The sequence below is a fragment of the Canis lupus genome, chromosome 3 (genome assembly GCF_011100685.1).
Source record: "Canis lupus familiaris isolate Mischka breed German Shepherd chromosome 3, alternate assembly UU_Cfam_GSD_1.0, whole genome shotgun sequence".
Lineage (NCBI taxonomy): Eukaryota > Metazoa > Chordata > Mammalia > Carnivora > Canidae > Canis > Canis lupus.
This window is the reverse complement of record NC_049224.1, coordinates 12,619,827-12,639,883: the sequence shown is the minus strand read 5'-3', so window position 1 is coordinate 12,639,883 and position 20,057 is coordinate 12,619,827. Positions and strand designations below refer to the sequence as shown.

The 20,057-nt window shown below is 38.0% G+C and overlaps 1 protein-coding gene across 3 annotated transcripts in view; it reads right to left on the bottom strand.

Annotated features, from left to right (window-relative positions):
- The window catches only part of LIX1 (limb and CNS expressed 1), a 59,877-nt gene extending 40,178 nt beyond the window's left edge, over positions 1 to 19,699 (bottom strand). Inside the window, exons 1-3 of one of the 3 annotated variants that reach the window (XM_038532263.1) lie at positions 19,295 to 19,351; positions 18,500 to 18,558; positions 560 to 723 (exon numbers count right to left, since the gene is read on the bottom strand). In XM_038532263.1, coding sequence (XP_038388191.1) covers positions 560 to 709 — 150 coding nt within the window. In that variant the 5' untranslated portion in view covers positions 710 to 723; positions 18,500 to 18,558; positions 19,295 to 19,351. Of the gene's footprint in view, positions 1 to 559; positions 724 to 18,499; positions 18,559 to 19,294 lie in introns of all 3 variants that reach the window. The other 2 variants (XM_038532264.1, XM_038532262.1) reach the window with 2 other exon arrangements.
- Between the last annotated feature and the right edge of the window lie 358 nt (positions 19,700 to 20,057).

The following is a 20,057-nucleotide window of genomic DNA, read 5'->3' as shown; positions in this document are numbered from 1 at the left end:
TGGAAACTATTCCCCATTTCAAAGTCAGGGAAATCAAGGAGTTAAATAAGTTTCCCAAGGATATTCAGTTATTCAGAGGCAGAACTTGGGCTTAGCACAGGTGCCTAAATCCAGACCTGTGAGTTGCAACTTTTGCTGTTGGTTCATGCTTTGCTGTGTAGTAGATTGATTAGTATTTGATTCAAAATTCATGGAAGTGGAGACTTCCTACTCATGAAAGGGCCCTGATGGAAGGACTTTATAGAGGTTTCTTTGTTTTTTATGGTTTATTCCAAAATATTTTGAGGGAAAATGAAGCAGCTATCAGGCAAATAAAATGCTATAAAATTAATTTTCCATAAAGAAATATCAGGGGATACCCTAATATAAAACACTTCCATTTTTAAAAATTGGAACACCTGACCAATTTTCCTGGGTATTATGTGTTGCATAATGGAATGCAGCACAACTTTTTTTTTCACTACAACCAGGAAAGCTTGTAATGTTACCATTTTATAAAAGGACTTAGTCTATTTTAACCCAATTAACTTTTACTGACCAATTTATGGTTGTTTCTTACCTGAAAGTTGCCAAAACAGCTTCCCCCTGGGAGGGTCACATAACTCACAAAGGGAGGTCCTGGAGATGGCAGTGACTCATAGACCACCACGCCTTCACTTGGGAATGCAGCTCTCTGCTGCTGCTTGCTTTCCCAAAATTCCTGTAACATCGACACAACATTCACTGGAAAACATAAAAACGATAATCAGTTATTAAGGATGGATGTACTCTGGAAAAAACAAAATTGTAGTTGCAAGCTGGATTGTGTAACGTGTCATTTCCAGTTTAAGCAGAACAGTGTATATATGTTATGGCTGGGAGGGAGTCCTTTCAGATGTGAAAGAAGCAAATCCTGATTAATGCAAATATGTTTATTTCTTCATGAGTATGGCTCAAGTGGTTTGGTGCCCTAATTCTAAAATTATTTCAGTATATTAAACTTACTAAAATTATAAATTAATTTTTAATATAAAAAATTTAAAAATCTCACTCTTTGAAAATTTGCCTCAATAAACTTTGTTTAGAGCTATGGTTATCCATAGCCCCTGCTCCCATTTATCATAGAATCTTAAACCTGCAAAGCGAAAGCCAAATTTGGAGGTAAAGATATAAACAATGCAATTTTAATTGGGACCCACCTATTATAAGAATTAAGAGGAGAAAGGCAGAAAGAAGAAAACTCTTTCATGCTCCCCTCCATGCCAATCTAAAGGAGAATGAAAGGCTATTGTGTAATAAGCAGGAGGCTGGGAAAAGCCATAAGTGAAACTAATAACATGGAGACCTTTTTAAGGACCATGTCTGTTAGATGACTTCAGAAAACAGGGTAATGGCTATAGCCATGTGGTTTAGATTAAATGACCTGTGATAGCCTGCAGAAGTTTCAGATCAAATTTGGTTGGATTATTTATCCTGTACTGCAAATTGAATTGTGGAAATTAACAAAGATAATAGAATTGTAGCGTCAAAAGAGACCTTTCAGGTCATGCAGGCAAAGCTCTGCCTAATGTAGGAATTCCTTATACAACACTATTGACAGCTGCCTATCTGGTTTGTGCCTGAGCAAATGGAAGGACCTGGTACTTGGCACATCTTGAGGCAGCTTATTTCAACTTCTACTGGTTCTATCTGTTGTGAAAGATCCTTCTTGGGAGTAAGCTGAAATCTGCTTTCCTGTGAGATTCATGCAAGTCGTCTATTTCTCATTTCTGGGGCCTCACAGAAGTTTATCCCCTTACCCACATGAGAGTCTACTGCTTGCATGAAGGCAATATAGGAAATCTGTTGTTTTTGCTTGCCTCGGAACAGCACAAAAATTTTCCTTAAATAATCATCTTTTCTTCAACCACGTTTTCTCCAGGGCTGAGGGATGGGGATTTGAACAAAGTCAAGTCCTGGACTCATTCGAACCAATGAGTCCAGGACTTCTGTTGGAAAGGTTGAAAGATGAGATTCTCCTTTTTTCCTAGGGTTGCTGGGATAATAGGAGGTAAGTGTGGCACAGCCCAAGCAAAGGGAGAACTTGGCTGAGAAGACAGCCAACAGAGAGAAGGGTAGAATGAACAAATGCAGAAAGAAAAACTAAGTTCTGATAACATACTTTGAGCCCCTGAGCCAAGACACCTAATTTTTTCTTAAATCATTTTGAACTGGTGTCTCTCACTTGCATATGAAAGTTTACTAAAACAGACAACTCTCAGGCTTCCTCAAATCTAGATTAAATCATTTTTGTTTTTTTCAGTCTTTGCATAACATGGTATCTATGCGCTTTGGCATCCTCCTAAAATACATTCTTAACTGTGCTTCATAATGTTGGGTTTTTAAAAAAATGTTGGGTTTTGATATTTTTCAAGTGGTCAGGAAAGTCACAGAGTTTGACCTAGAGGCAAAAACAATGCACAACCACCTTCTAAGCTATTTACTGAAGCACCTGGCTCCTTTACCTCATCGCTACGTCACAGGTCAGCTTCACATAGGTAGCTCGGGCGAATTCTCAAGATGCCTAAGGAACTAGATGCCTGTGTTTATTTTAAAACTGTAGTGTTTAGTATTGAAGAAGTGTTTTGGAAAAGAAACTGGGAAAAGGTAAGATTGTCAGAGGGGATAACTGAATTAACTAAAAAGTACATGTTTAAGTGGTCATGGTGAGATTGGCCATTACAGAGTTTCTCATTCATGCAAAAATATTTCAATAGTATTTTCCACCAGTTGATGCAATTCAAAATAGAATTTTTATATTCTTAACTGTATTTCTGCTCTGCATCTTCCCCTGCCTTTCAACTCCAAGAAAACAAGGATTTTTGAGCTCGTTGACTTGAATTTCTGCTTGCAGGTGACATCCAGAATTCAGCAGGATGTCTTAAAGATGGAAGTTTAAAACCAAAGCTAGTGCTTGTTGCTCTGATAGCCCACAAGGCACATTAGCCTGCTATTTTAAGTTAGTTCATTGCTGAATTAATTTTAACTGATAACTGGAGGAGGAAGATGGAGACTCATGATTGTCTACGTAAAATGAACATGAGAATTCTGCAATGTAAAGCTATGTGGATTAAAAGAGTTCAAGGGTATGTACTAAGTAGAATTCTACAGGAATAAAAGTAGCAGTTTTCAAATTTTTCATTCTGAAACTTTGGAAGACGTCTTTGATAATCCTATGTATGTCATCACCTCTAAAAAGTACAATGTATGTACATGCACACACACAATCCATCTTTCTATCTCTATCTCCTCTTGTCGACTAGAAAACCAGATGAATGGAGTGCAGAGGGAAAAGGGCCAGCTTGCTATTTGGAATTTCAAAGATCAGTATATCAGAGGATGCTCTATTTAAGAAACACATGCTTTTTTATAATTTTTTTGAAGTAGCAACAACAAGGTTCATGGACAATGTCAAAGAAAATGCAAGCAGAGGCTCAAATTCTGCTGAAGAAAAGCACCCAAGAGAAGCCACATTACGCAGTTTAGTCCTTAGCTGCAGTTGCACTTCAGTGCTCAGCCAATGATCCTGCCTTCCTTATTTTGCAACAAATGTGGGCTACCAAGTATGTGATATCCATCCCCACCTCTAGTGACCCACCTGCGCAAGTGTCCAGCTCCACATTATTTCTACCAGTATCAAATGGCATTGTTCTAGTAATTATTCTCTTCACCTCCTATTCTTTTTTTTTTTTTTAAGATTTAATTTATTTATTCATGAGAGACACACACACACACACAGAGGCAGAGACATAGGCAGAGGGAGAAGCAGGCTCTATGCAGGGAGCCTGATGCAGGACTTGATCCTGGGTCTCCAGGATCACGCCCTGGGCCAAAGGCAGGCGCTAAACCACTGAGCCACCCAGGGATTCCCTTCACCTCCTATTCTTAAAAGTTTCCTCTTTATTCATATCTTCTCAGTAGCCATAGTATGCTCAAGAGAACAAATAAATGAATCAATAAATCCATTCATCAATTAAATGAAACATTCAACCTTGGGACTATTTTGGGCTACTAGTTATTAAATATTTTCCTATTGTAGTGAGGCTGCTAGAAAGAATATTTTATATTACTTGCTCTGCTTCCTTATCTTCCATTCATTTTTAGCCCTCCATAATCTGACTTTCTTCTATACTTTATTCCACTGAAACTGCTCTGGCAAATATCACCAATTCCTAATTTTCAGTCCTTATGTATTTGACCTCTAACTTCATTTTTACACAGTTGATCAGTTTCCTCTAGAAGCTCTCATATCTCTAGGCTTTTCTGACAGTATTTGTACTGATTCTGCTTTTCTGTTTCTAATTGTTTCCTCTCAATTTTTTTTTTGTGGGTCTCTTCCTCTGCTTACCCCTCACGTTGATTTGAATAAAAATCTTGTCTTTGTCTTTTCTTGTTCTCTTTCTACCATTCTCCTTAAATGACAGAACCTATCTCCATGACTCCATCTACCATAATATAGCCTGAGAGTTCTCACACTATTCTCCTATAACTCCAACTTTATTAATAGATACTTCCTTGTTATATGTGACATGAATTCATCATTTCCCAAACTCAACTCATTTTCTTTCTTTGCCATAAAGAAATTACTGAATTACTTAGAAAGTAATATTAGCACCTACCCAGTCATCTAATTAGAAACTAGGCAGAAACCTTAAATTTCATATCATGCTCTTTCCTTCCTAACAAATGTCCAAGTTTTATTAATTCCATATTCTAATGTTTCTCATAGTCCTTACTTCCTCTCAATTTGTACTGCCATTGCTGTCTTGGTTCATATCTCACTAAGTATGCAACAATATCCTCCTGCTTCCATTATTCGCCTATCCAACCCATCCTCCTATTGTTTCCTGAGTAATCTTCTAAATCACATAGCTCATCAAATCACTCACATCTTAAAATCCTTCTGTGAGTTCTTCATTACCTACAAGATAAATGACTCCTTGGCAATGCATAGACGACCCTATGGTTGATACACTGTCTCATTCCACACTTCTCTCCTCAAGCCACCTTCCAGGCCCCAAATAATCCTATGCTTTTTATGCTACTGGCAAGCTTTTTACTTCCATTACTACACTTAGAATGCCCCTTTCTCCACTGACTGTTGTCTTCCTGGATGGCCTATTCATCTTTTGAGATTCACCTTCAGGATCAGCTACTTAAAAATAAAAACAAAAACAAAATACTCACTAAACCTTGCTATGGAAACTACAGTCCTCTAAGAGGCAGCCTGGATATCACTTGGGGACTTGTTAGAAATGCAGGATCTCAGGTCCTATCCCTATTGAATCAGAATCTGTATTTTTAACAACATTCTCAGGCAATCTGATATGCAATAAAGTTTGAGAAGTCTTGTTGTAGGAAGAAGTCCTTATTCTCATTTCCTTTACTATGTACCTACTATATTTCAGGAACTATGCATTTTTCCCACTTAATCTTTACAACATCCCCTAGAAATTGGTATCATAATCCACAACTTAAAGATTAGAAATTAAAGATTCTCAAGGTATAATCACAAAGCTACAAAGTCTTAGAGCTGGAATTTTTAACCTACTGCTGTTTGAGTGTATAGTCCATGCTCTTTGTTCATTCAAAGACATTCTCTAATTATGACAGAATTCAAGTTGTTTTCATGTGCATCTACCTCTACTGGAGACAGTGCTCTTTAGGAGAAGAATTATATCATTTTCCCCAGTGTCTGGAATATGGTAGGTGCATAATAAAATTAGTGGGGTATTTGAATATTTTCAAAGTATAAGAGATAAGCTGCATTTGTGAGGCTGTTGGCAAAAGAATTACTTCACCTATGTTTTCCCAGGGGCCATTTTTTTGGACACTTGTTCTTGACAAAGTCAAATAAAGGCCAATATTTGTATTTTTTCATACAAGTGATATGACATATTTCTATCTTGGAGCTGCCCTATAGAATGAGTAGTCTCTCCCCATGTGAACGGGTATCCTGATGACCAATCTTCAGCCAACACTTTGCTCTGGTTTAAAGCAATGGTGTAAATACCCACCGATTACGTGCCCCAGAGAGGGCTATGACTGGGCCTTCTATCTAGTCCCTCCCTTCAAGTAAAGATGACGAGAGGAGAGAAAGGGGAGAAACGGGAAGAGCAAAAGGGAATGACAAAGACTGAGGGGGTCTTAGACAGCCTTCCTAGGCAGAGAGCCATGAGCAAAAGTCAAGGTCGAGACTCTGTTTGATTGTGCTTTCCACCTTAACATGAAGAAGCTATAGTTCAGAACATATCCTTTTTGGTTATGCATTAGTTCTCTCAAAGTTTAGTAAAATTCTTTTTATAAAGTTTCTATTTTGTCTTAATGGAGACTAAAGAAAAAAGGCTTTATCCACAGCCACGACAAGATAAATTTGTCATCCATAGTGAATTTGGATACAACAGGAGAGAAGTAATGCATCCTCAGGTGGAAACTGGGAGGAAAGCAAGTGGCTAACAATTTGCCTGATGTTGGATTCAGGACAAGCTGAACAGCCCTCCTAGTTGAGGGTTTAACACCCACAGGTTATCTAGTGTTATCTTTATCAAGGTAACTAATGTTAAATTGGTAAAATTACTACAAAGAAATAAAATATCAAGTGGCTGAGAATAGGGATGTGGGAGGACATAGAAGGAGAGCGAATTGTTGGGAAGATCCTAAGAATAACAACATGAAATCTGGTTCGTCCTTGTGACTTTTATCAGTTTATAATATCTGAGAGTAAAGAAAGCAATTTAACCTCTGAATTTACTTTGCACATCAAATTTCTTAACCCATTGTAATGCCCCAAATTGCTTTCTCAGACAGAAGAGATTAATCCTGATACGGACTAAATATTTGTGCCTCCTACCTCTCCGCTCCACCACACCACACCACCCCTCCATTCATATGTTGAAGCCCTAATCTCTAGGATGATGGTATTAGAAAGTGGAGACTTTGGGAGGTAATTAGATGAGATCATGAAGCTGGGGCCCCCATGATGGGATTAGTGCCCTTATAAAAAACAGACAGACACACAGGGTCCATGTGAATATACAGCAAGAAGGCAGCCATCTGCAAGCCAGGAAGAGGTCTATTAGGAACCAGATATGCTGACAACTTGATCTTGGACTTCCCCCATCTTCAGAACTGTGAGAAAATAAATTCCTGTTGCGTAAGCCACCCAGTCTATGGTATTTTGTTGCAGTAGCTTGAGCTAACACAAACCTCTTTAGCAGTTTTGAATATTTTGTATATCAACAAGACAATTTACAAAATAGTTTACAGGCATTAGTGTAGTTACTTTCCTGGTGACTATTTGAAATTTGAATGTGGCAGAGTTCTGAGAATGGTAATTCGATCCATAAGAAAACCTCTCGTCAATGAGATTTTCATTTTTCCCTACCTCAAGCTTTATTTTTGATTATAAAAAGATGAGTATTAAGGCTTTCACAGAGGCAATGGACCAGTGAAGACATCCAACAATGTGGAATACCTTGACCATCCAACCTTTGATTCTCTCTCCAGAAATCCTCAATCAACTTCAGCAAAGCAGTGTCTTTACTTGTCCCTGAACATAGAATGCTTATTTATTTATTTATTTTTTTACCTCTGTCTTGGCTCAAGTTCTCTCAGGAGTATTGTTTCTGCCCCTCCCCTCTATCCATCGAACTTACTACCATACTTTAGAGGAAATACCACCTACTCCATCATGCCTTACTCACTGGTTCCAGCCCACATGAATCTCCTTTGCTGAGCTCTCATTCCATTAGTGGTCATGTGTCTTAGCACTTAATCTCCTCTAAACCATGCTAATGAAATGGATGTGGTGTTCCAGGCTAAATTGATCAAGTCAGACTTGGCTGGACTTCTTTCTAGCCAGAGGAATGAAATGCCTTATGATAACAATTCATCTTACAGCATACAGTTTTCTGTTATTTAACTCACAGCAGACTGTGAGAATCTGGAGGGCAGGGACTCTGGTTCTTTTTTCTCTCTAGTTTCCTTGGTACCCAGCACAGGGCTATCTACCTAGAAACAATCATTGAATTCACTTGGAATATAAGAAAACTCTACATTTCTGAACCATTGGGGTGCAACTGAATAAATGTATAGAAGGTAAGTGAAGTCACTATGATTCCTGGAGAGGTTGAGACTTCCTTCTTGAATAGGAGGTTTCACATATACCCCACTGTGGAATTCAAACAGCATGGAAGTGGTGGTAACAGCCATGCTGGGGATGGTGGAGTAGGTGCAGAAAGATCAAGCCTGGTTAGAGTAGACATATGATTGTCACTTCTAGCTAGGTCTTTACCATCATAAAAACTAGGATTTAGGAAAATCCTGAATGGAGATGGTAAGTAATTTTGTCTTGGAGTGCCAACCCTAATCAATTTATTTGACTGCCTGGAATAGGATGTTGAAAAGGATTTGAAAGTAGTTTCTGTGATTAGTGGAACAGAACACCATAATTAACTAACATTGTGGCACTGGCATGGTTTATCAGATGACCCTGACCTTGATGATATGGAGTAAAAAAAGAAGTTCAAAACAGGCTTCTTCCCATACAAATCTACAATTTGATTGCAGAAATAATATAATTAGTAAATAAAATATTAGAGTGCTACATTGTAGAACAGAGATGATCTTTTTTAAAGACTTTATTTATTTATTCATCAGAGACACACAGAGAGAGGCATAGGGAGAAGCAGGCTCCCAGTGGGAAGCCTAATGTGGGACTCGATCCCAGGACCCGGGATCACGCTCTGAGTCAAAGGCAGACGATGCTCAACCACTGAGCCACCCAGGTGTCCCAAACAGAGATGATTTTTAAAGCAATATTTAAAACCTAAAAACTTATGGGACAATAATTAAATCAATACAGGAGGAAAAGTAGATGAATGTAGGCTGAAAAGGTCAGGAAAAATCTACCCTGGAGGAAGGCCTAAGCTGATCCACTTCAGAAGATTAAGTTCTAGACCGTCATGAGAGAGAAGTTGTGTTCTCTTGACAAAATGAATAAGAAAAATAATAATGCCTCAGCCAAGGAATTAAGTGAAGGCAGCATAGGAGAGAAGTATGATTTGACAGGAGACAGAGTAAGGAGACTTAGCTTCTTTTAATAACTGGAAATCAACCCCACTGTCCTAGTGCCCTAGCTGTACCTGCGTGGGTAAGAATGGCAGGAACACAGAGTCCCTTGCCCTTTGCCTTTGCCTAAGGTGCTGTGCTGCTTATGGTGCTCCATCCAAGAGGCAGGGCCCAGACACTTGGAGAGAATGTATGGCTGCTCTTATAGAGCTGGGTGACCCCAAGGAGAAAGTTTCTGGGAGGGGTTTGGGCATAAAAATTTATGAGAAATGGATAGGGGATGTGACAAGCAAGGGGGCTCATTTCGCTGCCTAGAAGGAGTATAAAGCCCCTTCAGACAAGATCCTCAATAACTGGATACTCAGAGGGCTTTTATCCAACAAATTCAGAGCTTTTCATTTTCATGGATTGGATATGATAAAGATGCCAATAGGGACAGATGATTTATGTTTTCATAAAGGCATTCTCGGATATACAGAATGTAAATGCCCATGGATTATAAAGTATGTTATAGAAGAGTCCTCAATACAGTCACTGGTTCAAACACAGTACCATGCATACTGTGTCTTGTCTCTTTACCTTTTATCAACCAGTAGACAATTTACTTAGTAGTTAAAAGTATGAAAACTGGAGCCATAATTCCTGGGTTGGAATCCTGTCTGTACCACTGTAAGATATCTACCTAACTGCTCCAGTTCTATCTGTAAAATGCAGGATTTAACCACACAGAGTTTCTGTAAAGCTTAAATGGAAAATGCTCAGAATAAAGCTTCACACATAGTAAGCCATGAGAGTGTTAGCTATTATTTGTGGTTAAAGAAAGTGAAGGAAGAATGGACAAGGCATGATTATATGCTTGCATATTGCATCTTTGAAACTGTCTGTTCCTGGATTAGAAACCATATCATTAAACATTCTAAAAAAGTCTGCACATCTGAAAATTCCCTAATTGTACACATTGTGCTATTTATTTCCAAAATATGTAAAGAGTTCAGAGACGAAAAAAGAGAAGGCTCTTTTTGATATTATTCACTAGTAAAGTCAAAGCTTCATAATAGCCAGAAAACAAAGGGATGAAATGCTACATCTGATAATCTGGAAATAGGGATGTTTGTCCAAATTATTCACTTTCTAATGGATGCTAAAGACAATAGAACTGCTCTTAGCAGAAAGGAGAGGAGCTAACTTTTATTTAAAATTAATGTTTAATGACTGCTTATGCTTCAGGAAAATAGAGACATTATAGTTCATTGCCTAGTTCAATTACCTAATATGAAATAAGTCCTGAATGGGGGACAGTCATTTGTCAGCAAAAGGGCTCTTAAAAGTATGTTATAAATCTATCAGAAAAAAAAGAACCACTTTCTTTTTGCCTTACGAGACAAATTCTAGCCGGGTAAAATACCCTTTGCCAAAACAGTTAAAGACAAATTGGAAAGGCTTCCATTTACGGATAAATCATTAAGAGGCTTTCAAGATGATTAACTTATTTTCAAATTGATTCTCCTCCTCCAAACAGATGGATTTATGTTATGCAATATTTTAATATAATCTTTAATTAAATTAGCCTTAGCAGGTGATATTTTAAAATAAAGTTAATTAGTATTTTCGATTCTAACAATTCGATCATGTACAACTTTCTCTTGCCAAATGTGATTTCCTAGATTTTTTTTTTTTTTGAGGAAAAATAGAAAAAGGACCCCCAAGTAACTTAAGGGGCAAGCTCAAGGTGTGATGCCAATTTATGACTCATGCCAAATGGGTTGTAAAATGGAGTAAGTACCTTTGGGTCTTGTGGCTGGCTTGGTAAAATCTAGGACACTGATAACAGACCTAGTTGTCTAATCATTTATAACCATCTTCAGGCCCTATTAGGTTTTGATCCAGCAAACAGAATCTTGCTGACACAGCTTGTGTTTCAGATTGGGTACAACTTGTAGGAATCTTGGGCCCCTTTTTCTTATGTGTAGACACTTTCAAAGATAGCTACAGCTATACTGCAGGCTTGAGACAGTTTGGAGTCTTACTTTGTTCCCAGGGGAGGAACATTCTTTTAGTAATGCTCCAGAGTCAGCACCTAGCTCCTTCAGCAGCTGGGAAACTGGTTGTGTTTCTCCTTTTGTTTGCTTTTTCTTTTCTTCTTCTCTGTTCCATGCTCTTCCCTGAATATGTTTCTTGAGTGAATTATGATCCTTTGGGTTGTTTTACAAAGTTAACCTCTTGAGAGATTGTTCAAAATGTGCAAAAAGTATCTCATTCTTCTTGGTTTAATTTTCACCTTCAAAATTTAAAATTGCTAAACTGTAAATCATTTGGGAAGAAATTTAAATGATATTTATTTTTTATATCTTTGGAAGTACTGGGTAATTTTTTTAAAGAAGGCAAAGGGGAGAGAATATGAAGGAGCAAGAAGGAATTACAAATTAAAATAGATAATTAAGAATACCAGAATACCACCTCACACCAGTGAGAATGGGGAAAATTAACAAGGCAGGAAACAACAAATGTTGGAGGGGATGCGGAGAAAAGGGAACCCTCTTACACTGTTGGTGGGAATGTGAACTGGTGCAGCCACTCTGGAAAACTGTGTGGAGGTTCCTCAAACAGTTAAAAATATACCTGCCCTACGACCCAGCAATTGCACTGTTGGGGATTTACCCCAAAGATACAAATGCAATGAAACGCCGGGACACCTGCACCCCGATGTTTCTAGCAGCAATGGCCACTATAGCCAAACTGTGGAAGGAGCCTCGGTGTCCAACGAAAGATGAATGGATAAAGAAGATGTGGTTTATGTATACAATGGAATATTACTCAGCTATTAGAAATGACAAATACCCACCATTTGCTTCAACGTGGATGGAACTGGAGGGTATTATGCTGAGTGAAGTAAGTCAGTCGGAGAAGGACAAACATTATATGTTCTCATTCATTTGGGGAATATAAATAATAGTGAAAGGGAAAATAAGGGAAGGGAGAAGAAATGTGTGGGAAATATCAGAAAGGGAGACAGAACGTAAAGACTGCTAACTCTGGGAAACGAACTAGGGGTGGTAGAAGGGGAGGAGGGCAGGGGGTGGGAGTGAATGGGTGACGGGCACTGGGTGTTATTCTGTATGTTAGTAAATTGAACACCAATAAAAAAATAAATAAAAAAAAAAAAAAAAGGAAAAAAAAAAAAAAAAAAAAAAAAGAATACCAGAATTAAACAGCATCAGCATCAGCATCCTGCCTGAGTTCCCATGTGTGTTTTATGCATGCACCATGGTCAGATGATGTCATCCAATCACAAAAGCTACATAAAATAAAAACCTGATGTACTCTATTTAACCAACTAGGATGTATATCTCTTTCCTATGTTCCATCAGGCACTGACATTACATTGTATTCAGGAGACTTTGTAGGACTGTTGATTTGAGATAACCAATCAAAGATTAAAAAAAAAAAAAAAAGGCAAACACTGGTTGCTTTGCTGACCAATTCTGTTTAGTTAAAATGGCCAATCTGTGCAAATGTGGCTTTAGGCATACAGTGTACTCTCCTTAGGAATAGTCATTATAAGAAAGCAACTCTGCAATAGCTATCTAACTAGGGTTTATGCACAAGTTCAAGGCATAGAGTTTCACCCCAAAAAGCATGTTGTGGGGCAGCCCGGGTGGCTCAGCGGTTTAGCGCCGCCTTCCGTCCAGGGCATGATCCTGGAGACCCAGGATTGAGTCCCACATTGGGCTCCCTGTAGGGAGCCTGCTTCTGCCTCTGCCTGGGTCTCTGCCTCTCTCTCTCTGTGTCTCTCATGAATAAATAAATAAAAACTTAAAAAAAAAAAAAAAGGCATGTTGTATGACCTTTGGTGACCAAAGTTGAGGTTAAACCCTAAGGATGAATATAAGGATTGGCAATCTGAATTACTGTGCCAATTATGGCGTATGGAATGATTTGGGGTACTCTACCTTGACCAACCCAAGACAGTGCTCTGGAGAAGTTATCTGAGGTGGCTGTGTTTATTTCCAGAACCTCTTCTTCCTTCATCCTCCTCCTTCCTCTCCATCCTCCATTCTGACATCTGGCTGTCAGTTTAATCCTGCATGCAGTTAAGCTGTGGCAGTGGATGATGTTTTATAAAGTACAGTTTATTTTATAGTAAAGGAGAATACTCTACAATAGGAAAAATCTTCCTCCCTTTCCATGCGGGAGAAAACCAACCAATTAGCAACCAAAAAATGTCTTTTGTGCACCTGCTAGGTGACTGACCCTGTGGGAGGGCACATCGGAGGGCAAGATATGGCTTTGCCTTCCTGAGACTTGCAACTTAGATGTGGACAAAAACGTGCCAGCAAAGCTATAACTCATAATGCACAAGAGAAATGTAAACTACATAGCACAGGCCATGAGTGCCAAAGGAGTGGTGACTAAATGATGGGTTCCCACTGCTGCCTAATGGGATGAGATCAAAATAGGGATCAACTGATTATCATCGCGGCAAGAGGAAAAAAAAAAAGGTGAAACCATAATTCAAATTCCATTCCATGGACAATAGAGAAAGAATACAGAGAACAACAGAGAGTATAATAATTTACTATTTGCTCAATATTAAACTTCCAATAAGATTTTTTTTCCCCATTTTCTTTAAAATAAGATTGCTTTAACTACCTTGACAGACTAAACTTACATGAGCATTTGAACATGGAGGAAAAGAAATAAGAGCCTTTGGGGTTAAAACTTCAATATGAAATGTATTAAATACAGAAGATTCTTTTATGAAAGGCTTCTAAAGTTGTCTTACATTTCTTAAATCAATCTGTAGCACATAATCAGTAAAACCGTATCATTTAAACAGAAAAATCATGACTTCGAAACTCACCCTTGTGCAGCTGTATCCTATTATGGCTGTAACTTAACACATGAGTTTCAGAAGTTGTTAAAGTTGAGATCAGGCTAACAAATCTTAACTGTTAAAAAAAAGTCTATGGTGAGATGAGACAGTAGACCATGAAGAAGGACTAGATTTGATCACAGGTTGAATGTTGATCATAGCTTATTTTGATTTGTTAAAGATTACTTACATATTAAAAAATAAATGTATTAGGACAAATGGTCATTAAGTGATCAAGAGGCCACTTTTTTTTTTTTTTTTTCTACTTTGAAAAATTTTCCTCTGGGGCTGAGACTTTCAGTATTTAAATCTACTATATATATAAACTGAAAAAAAGGATTAGAGAACAGGGCTTCTACCACTAACAGCTGAACTGAAATCTGCATTTGTCTCTTAGTATAATTAAAACTAGCTGGGATGCCTGGGTGGCTTAGCAGTTGACGGTCTACCATTGGCTCAGGGTGTGACCTTGGGATCCCAGGATGGAGTCCCACATCAGGCCCCCTGCATGGAGCCTACTTCTCCCTCTGCCTATGTCTCTGCCTCTCTCTCTGTGTGTCTCTTATGAATCAATAAATAAAATCTTAAAAAAAAAAAAACTAGTTGTATCCTGTAATTCAGGAAAACTAGTGCTTGAATAACCCTTCAGTAGAATGGATGTTCACAGTTTAGATGCTAAAATTATCAGAGTTCAAATTATTGTAATTAAGATGCTGTTGTAAATCCACAATAAGCTAGTGAGCAGTGGAGGGTTGTTTTTTTCTTTTTCTTTTTCTTAACTATATTCTTTTAGGCACACTTTATATAGTGGAATGTAGTATGTGTAGATTTTACTCTGCAAGTACCTTCATCCCTTACCTCCTACTCCATTCCTTTCTGTGAAGTGCAAAAACCATAAATGTATCATCAAATTTATAGATTTCAGATAACTACACTAAAAAGCATGCAATGGAGAAAATACTTTACTCCTGAGGATTTTTGCTCTTTTGGGTTGCATACGGCCAGATTCATGATTACTAAGATGTTTTTAATAGCTTTATAGTCTGGTCCAATTTTTCCAAAGGGTAAAAGTGTACTTTTTGAAGTATTCACCTATCTGATATAAATAAAACCTTTCATGCAGAAAAATATTTCCCAAATGGAAGGTAATGCACCTCAAATATGTGAGAAATTTGCTTCTAATTGTGCAATGTTCAGTAAAGGTTTCTTCTCACTTTTTCATTATGAAACTTGGAATAACATATTAATGAAACTTAATGCCATTTTATCAGTCAGTGCTGGAAACCACAGATTCTCAAGGCTTCAGTGATGACTAAGATCGTTTTTTATCAATATGTTTTAAGAAAGTTTGCCTTGTACTTTGACTTTCAGTTAATCAAAGTGATTTCTCACTACAAGCATGTTTACATTTGCAAATTTTGCATCCTGTGTGAATGGGCAAGAGGACAAGAGGATTTTTTTTCTATTGAAAAAGCTGCAACTCTCCCTAACTTAGTATCAGGAAGTGTACCTCCAATGGATGTCAATATAATATTTTTCCCAATGCAACGTAAGGCCATAAACTTACAGAACTAATCTAGCATCATCATTAACTATAATGGCTACCTGATGCCTGCACTTCTGCATGATTTCACCTGCCTTTACAGCCTTGTCTCCACCTCCCCAATGCACTGTTCTTGTATTGCCTGATATGTCTTTGGACAAGCTCTTCTTTCTCCACAAAAACACTCTTCCCCTCCGACCCTGCTGTCACATTCCTGCTCAGATGTGCATTTTATTTTATTTTTTTAACTTTTTGTTTTACAGATGTGCATATTTAATGGGCTCCCTCCATACTCCCAGAGGAGTTCATTTCAATCCCCTCTCCACCCACTCCATTTTCCCATGACAGTATAAATGCCATGGTAATGTAAGACTTCTGAGAGGTAATGTTTTGTAGTGGCTAAAGGTGAGGAATTGGAATAGGCCTTTGAATTCTGGCTCTATCACTCATTAACCATGTGACCTTGGGGAAGCAACTTTAACTTCCAGGAGCTTCAGTTTCCTCACCTACAAATAACAATAGTACCTACATTACTGGTTTGCTGCGAAAAAATGTCCTTGCAGAGTGTCTGTCATCACATGATGAGGACTTGATATCTTAGCATTACCGTGAATGGATAAAGGGCAAGCCCAAAGATGGCAGATAAACATTTTATGCTCTTGTCATGTGAAGAGTTAACTTAGAGTAGAATCTGAAAGTGCAGCCATCTTGAAATCATGTGGATTTCCTTTGAGAAAGCACATGAGGAACTGTCAAGTGGTGGCAAACAAATAGTAAGCTCACCCACACACTTTCAAAAGAATTGACAAGGGCTGTTTTTAGGATAGCTCATCTTTGATTGTGACACTTGGCAAGCAAAAAGAAATTGGATGCTGAACAAGCCAGAAATGAAAGGCAACATGGAGAGATGCCTTAATTTCCCTGCAAAGAAATTCTGTCTGTTGGTTTGGAGACTCTAAGCATTACTTGTTATAACTTTGAGACATTTAGATAGTGGAGAACAGTCCAGGGTCAGCTTAGATGAGCAAATTCCAAATGGAGAGCCCACCTTATTTCCATTACTTTTCATTTGAAATGTGAAATAGTTCTGGAAAAAAAGCAAAAAATTGTTATGGAATTCATTTCTGTCCAGGAAAGAAAATAAAAAAAGCACAGCTCTTGCCAGATGAACACCTTGTCTAAAACAAATAAGAGACTTAATGCATTGCAACAAGCCACTTGGAGGGCCTCCTTGGCTGAGAAAAGCATCCAAATGATATTTCCTTAAATGAATATAACTATCCCCATGTGTATCAGTCTCAGACCAGAAAACTCTCTGGGTGCTTTTCCTGACCAACTTGAAGAGAAAATTCAATTTACAATTGCTTGTTTTTAAATAAATCAAAAGCCATTGAGGGCAAAAAAATTAATCCAATGATCCTTTACATCCCTTGTATTATGTGTTTCCAAAGAATGAAAAGAGAAAAACACCGCCCTTGCATTTGTAGAAGAGAAAATAAAGAAAAACATTTTGAGAGAGAGAGAGAGAGAGAAAGAGAGAGAGAGAGAGACTGTGTATATGTTAATGCTCCTTTGTTCAACTGTGCTGGGTTTTAAAAATTCTTGGATTGGCTTTTCATCTTGTAGGAAAGCAAGGTAGCAATTTTTCTTAAGGATCTGGCAGTGATGTACTCAAGCGCTCAGCTCTTTCCTTCTGGCAGGAAGAGACTGGACTGGGGTGGGGGGAAAGAGGCCGAGAGCGACGAGGAAGAGAGGAGGCTGCTCAAAACCTGCCTTTCAGGACTGATGGCAGCTTTTTACAAGCTGTGTAAAAGATGAGTGTGGTGGCAGCAGCTTATGGGTGTGCCAAAGAAAATGAGTCCATGTGCTAACCTCTGGCACGTGCACGATAGGTTGCCAAGGCATGGCATAAGCCCCAGGCAGACTTTTGATGTCCTGCCCCAGAAAGGGAGTAAGCCTGTTCCCATTTACTCCATGAGGATGCTGAGTGGTTAGGTGTTTCAGTGTTATAAAAACTGCTGGTACAGAAATTTGCCATTTGGCTTACTTTCATTTAGTCATTTCTCAGATTAGAAACACCTGAAGGGAGAGGATCAGCCGTTTAATACCCACACCTATTAAGCCAGGCAAGCAGTTGTAGAGTACAGCCCATTCCAGGGCAATGCTATCCGATCAAATTTAGGTTCTATGTGAATGAATGAAATATATAAAGTAAGACATTTCTTTATCTTTCCATATAAAAGAGTTTCTGCAAAGGTCTGGATGACAGAACATAATGTGTGCTTTATTTCAACTCCTCTTCTATTTTATTCTCTCTGCTAAATTGTAAATAATTACTGGGATTTAGTTCAGCTCAAAAAGAAGACCTCATAGTTTCAGATTAGATTTCTTAAATTCACAAGAAACTCAGGGAAAAATTGTTCCTCTATTTCTTTTTACTGCTTCCACTCTCCAAACCAGCAGCATAAGACCCCTGGTTCTATACAATTTATCCAAAGCTTTGAGCAGGTCAAGAGCCCTTTTACCCTTCACTGGTGAATTCAGTGCTATTGTAGGAGAAAGACATTCTTTCCTTCCCTTTTCACTTAAAGAAACACTCTAAACCTGAATAGACTCCAGGCTGGATTGGGGGAGGAGTGATTTTTATGAGTCTAGCATAGCTATTGACATATGCTTGAAGACAATATTTAAAAAGACAGAAAGAAGGAAGGAAGATAAGAAGGAAATAAAGTGCTTTAACTAAGCCATTAAAGGGCATATATGTAACAGTTTAATTTCTAAGAAGAATATTTTGTAGAATAAAATGGCCTAACATTTCTTTTTCTTCATCACACATATGAGAAATATAAACTAAAAGGACATCTGGAAACTAACATTATTCAGCAATCAGAGAGCAAAAATCCAAAGCATTGATGTTTTGATGGAGACAAACATAACAAGATTCACAAAGAAAGCTGTAACTTATTGAAGAAAAAAAAATTCCATATGCATTTTACCTTTTGGGCAGTTCCATGGCAAAATTCTATTTCAGAAGCTCTTTGTAATATGAAACTCACTGTAGATAAGATACAACACGAAGATAGTCTGTTTTGCAGCAGCAGGAAATCAAATTGGTTCCAGAAAGTAAGTTACATGACAAATGGTTTAATAGTATTGCTAGAATTGGAGAGCTTGATCGAATTATTTTTCATAAACATTGAAAAAAAGATTTTGAAATAACTTTGCCATAGCTGTTTCAATTTTTTTTTTTTGGGGGGGTGTTGCAAAGGTGGGAAGACTCTAATTTTATTGGCCTTTTAACTAAAATGTTAGAATTTGTTACCAAAATTTAAGAGTTCACTGGTGATTTATTGTTTGTTTGCCACAAAAATTTTCAAACAAACACAATATTTGATTCAACACAGTTAATATATGTTACTGAGGATTAAACAGGTTAACAAATACAGAATATTTATTATCATAGATAAGTTATTTTTAGTTTTAATCTCAGTAGCAATCAGCCTTGCTTTATTTAAAAAGGCATCTGGAAGAGTTCATTAAGTCTTAGGAGACTCTTGTATTTTAGAAAAGACTTCTAAACGGTTAGCAAGATGTATCGCTGACAAAATAACCCAGCGACTAATACTCGTAGGTGAAATGAAATCATTTTCCTGACTGAAGTCAGGAACAAGTTAAATATCACTTAGACCACAGCACACGACTACAGAGATTTAGGAGAAATCATACTTAAATAGGATGTGACTAGACATTTAGGACTATTTTCAGAAAACTTTTTCCCCTTCAGTACTTACAGTCTTTGAAGACTAAAGCCGGGTCTCTGTGAGGCAAGACTTGGGCAATGATGTGTCTCAGGGATTCCAAGGTTCTGTCCATCTTGGGTCTGCCTGTGTGAGCCTGCTGCACAGTGTCCTCATGCCTGAATTCTTGCAGTCCTGGACTGAATTTGTACAGCTCATTGATGCACAGGATTACCAAAGAATCCCTTTTAACATCTGCCAATCAGACATTTCCCAGAATCTAAAGACCCCTCAGGGGGCCCTCCTCCCAGGCTCACTTATCTTTGTTGTATGCTGAGCTAATTAGCTCTAAAGGCTGGCTGACAGGCGGGTTCCCATTGCTTCCTTCTGTTAAACACACCCACCTACAGGCTAGCTGGGGAAGCTCGCTAATCATGGGACCAGCTTTCCTCTCCAACCAGATTTTGCCTGAATGGCATACAGCTTTCTGACCTGGGAATTTCTTTTGGTTCTCCAACGTCAAATGTGCTGTCCCCAGGTATAAAATCAAGAATGTTCTTTGTCTCAAGGAAGTTATCTTAGTAACAAAGGAATTTCCAGCTCAGGATTTCCAGTTAAGAATTAATACAATCTAAGTTCTTCTTTGGTAAAGAAGTGCTGCTATAAAGATTTTGAATATAGCCAGGCACCAAATTATGCTTTCTATTTGAATTCAGGAGCATCTCTTTGGAAACCACGATTAATTTTTTTCCCCCTCACCCAAGCTATAATAATTTCTGATGGGTAGTGGCAAGTAAAACCTTGTGCACTGTCTTTT